General features: G+C 47.0%; 1 protein-coding gene across 1 annotated transcript; it reads left to right on the top strand.

The window, feature by feature from the left end:
• Window positions 1-446: 446 nt before the first annotated feature.
• Window positions 447-1,394, top strand: LOC119242225 (olfactory receptor 1361-like). The gene has a single exon (XM_037507969.1). The coding sequence runs from the start codon at window positions 447-449 to the stop codon at window positions 1,392-1,394; it is 948 nt and encodes a 315-aa protein (XP_037363866.1).
• Window positions 1,395-1,486: the final 92 nt, after the last annotated feature.

Below are 1,486 nucleotides of genomic sequence, written 5' to 3' on the forward strand. Positions count from 1 at the left end.
GATTTAGTTTGTAATTATCAAAGCATAACACATTTATAACTTACACCAAAAAATGCATGCAAAAACAATAAAAATGAAATTAATCTTAACTTTTAAAAATGAAGACCAACTTCAAAGTTGAAGACAATGATAAGTACCCTAGGATAGAGAATGTTTCTTGAGTGCCAGGTGAAGCCCAGGGCCATAGATACAGGTAATGGAAGCAAGAAGCAATGAGAAAGCATGGGACATGCCCACAAGCTGCAGGAGACATCGCAGGTATGTTGTGGGGATAAATGGTGCAAACAATGCAATAAATGGATGAGGGATCCTATTTCAAAAAACAAAGGGAAGAACTGATGAATGTGGGAACTAACAAGAGGGCATGAGGCACAGGGTTCAGTAGAGGGGCTGGTCTTGGGCAGGACCATGGACAGCTCCTCCATTTCCTTTCTGCTTCATCCAGGATGAGTTTGGAAGGGATAAACTTCACCCAGATCTCTGAGTTCCTCCTCTTGGGCCTCTCAGAGGACCAAAAGCAACAGCAGCTGCTCTTCACACTCTTCCTGAGCATGTACCTGGTCACAGGGCTGGGGAACCTGCTCATCATCCTGGCCATTGTCACTGACACCCGACTTCACAACCCTATGTACTTCTTCCTGGCCAACCTGGCCTCTGTGGACATTTGCTTCACTACTACCACCATCCCTAAGATGCTGGTCAATCACATCACAGGATACAAAGGGATCAGTTACACGGGTTGCCTGACCCAGATGTTCTTCTTCATCTGGTTCATCTGTATTGACAGCTTCCTTCTGGGTGCCATGGCTTACGACCGTTATGCTGCCATCTGTCACCCTCTGCACTATGCCACATCTGTGACACCACTGGTCTGTTTCCTTCTGGTGGCAGTATCCTGGATGGCAGCCTTGGGAAATGCCCTGGTCCACACAGTATTAATGGCCCGCCTCTCATTCTGCAACCACAACCATGTCCCCCATTTCTTCTGTGATGTCAGCCCTCTGCTGAAACTGGTTTGCTCTGACACCTCTCTCATCAATGCAGTACTGAACACTGTGGGTGCCCTGCCCCTTTTCATCCCATTTGTGGGCATTTTGGTCTCCTATACAAATATCTTTGCAGCTGTGCTGAGGATCCCATCCACAAAAAGCAAGCAGAAGGCTTTCTCCACCTGTGGCTCTCATCTCTCTGTGGTGTCCCTGTTCTATGGAACACTCATTGGAGTCTATTTCAGTCCTATGTCCTCCCACACAGCCCAAAAGGACACAGCCGCTGCAGTGATGTATACCGTGGTCACTCCCATGATGAATCCCTTCATTTACAGCCTTCGCAATAATGACATGAAGGGAGCCTTGGGAGCCCTCTTCAGCAGAAAGCTAGCTTTTATTAGGTAACCATAGCATTATGACATCTGAGTGTCAGTGCCCATCTGCACCGAATTCTCCTGCACAGTTCTGATCTTAGATATTTCCTTCATATTGCCCTA

This window comes from Talpa occidentalis, unplaced genomic scaffold, assembly GCF_014898055.3.
Source record: "Talpa occidentalis isolate TD23 unplaced genomic scaffold, MPIMG_talOcc4v2.1 talOcc4.12, whole genome shotgun sequence".
NCBI lineage: Eukaryota > Metazoa > Chordata > Mammalia > Eulipotyphla > Talpidae > Talpa > Talpa occidentalis.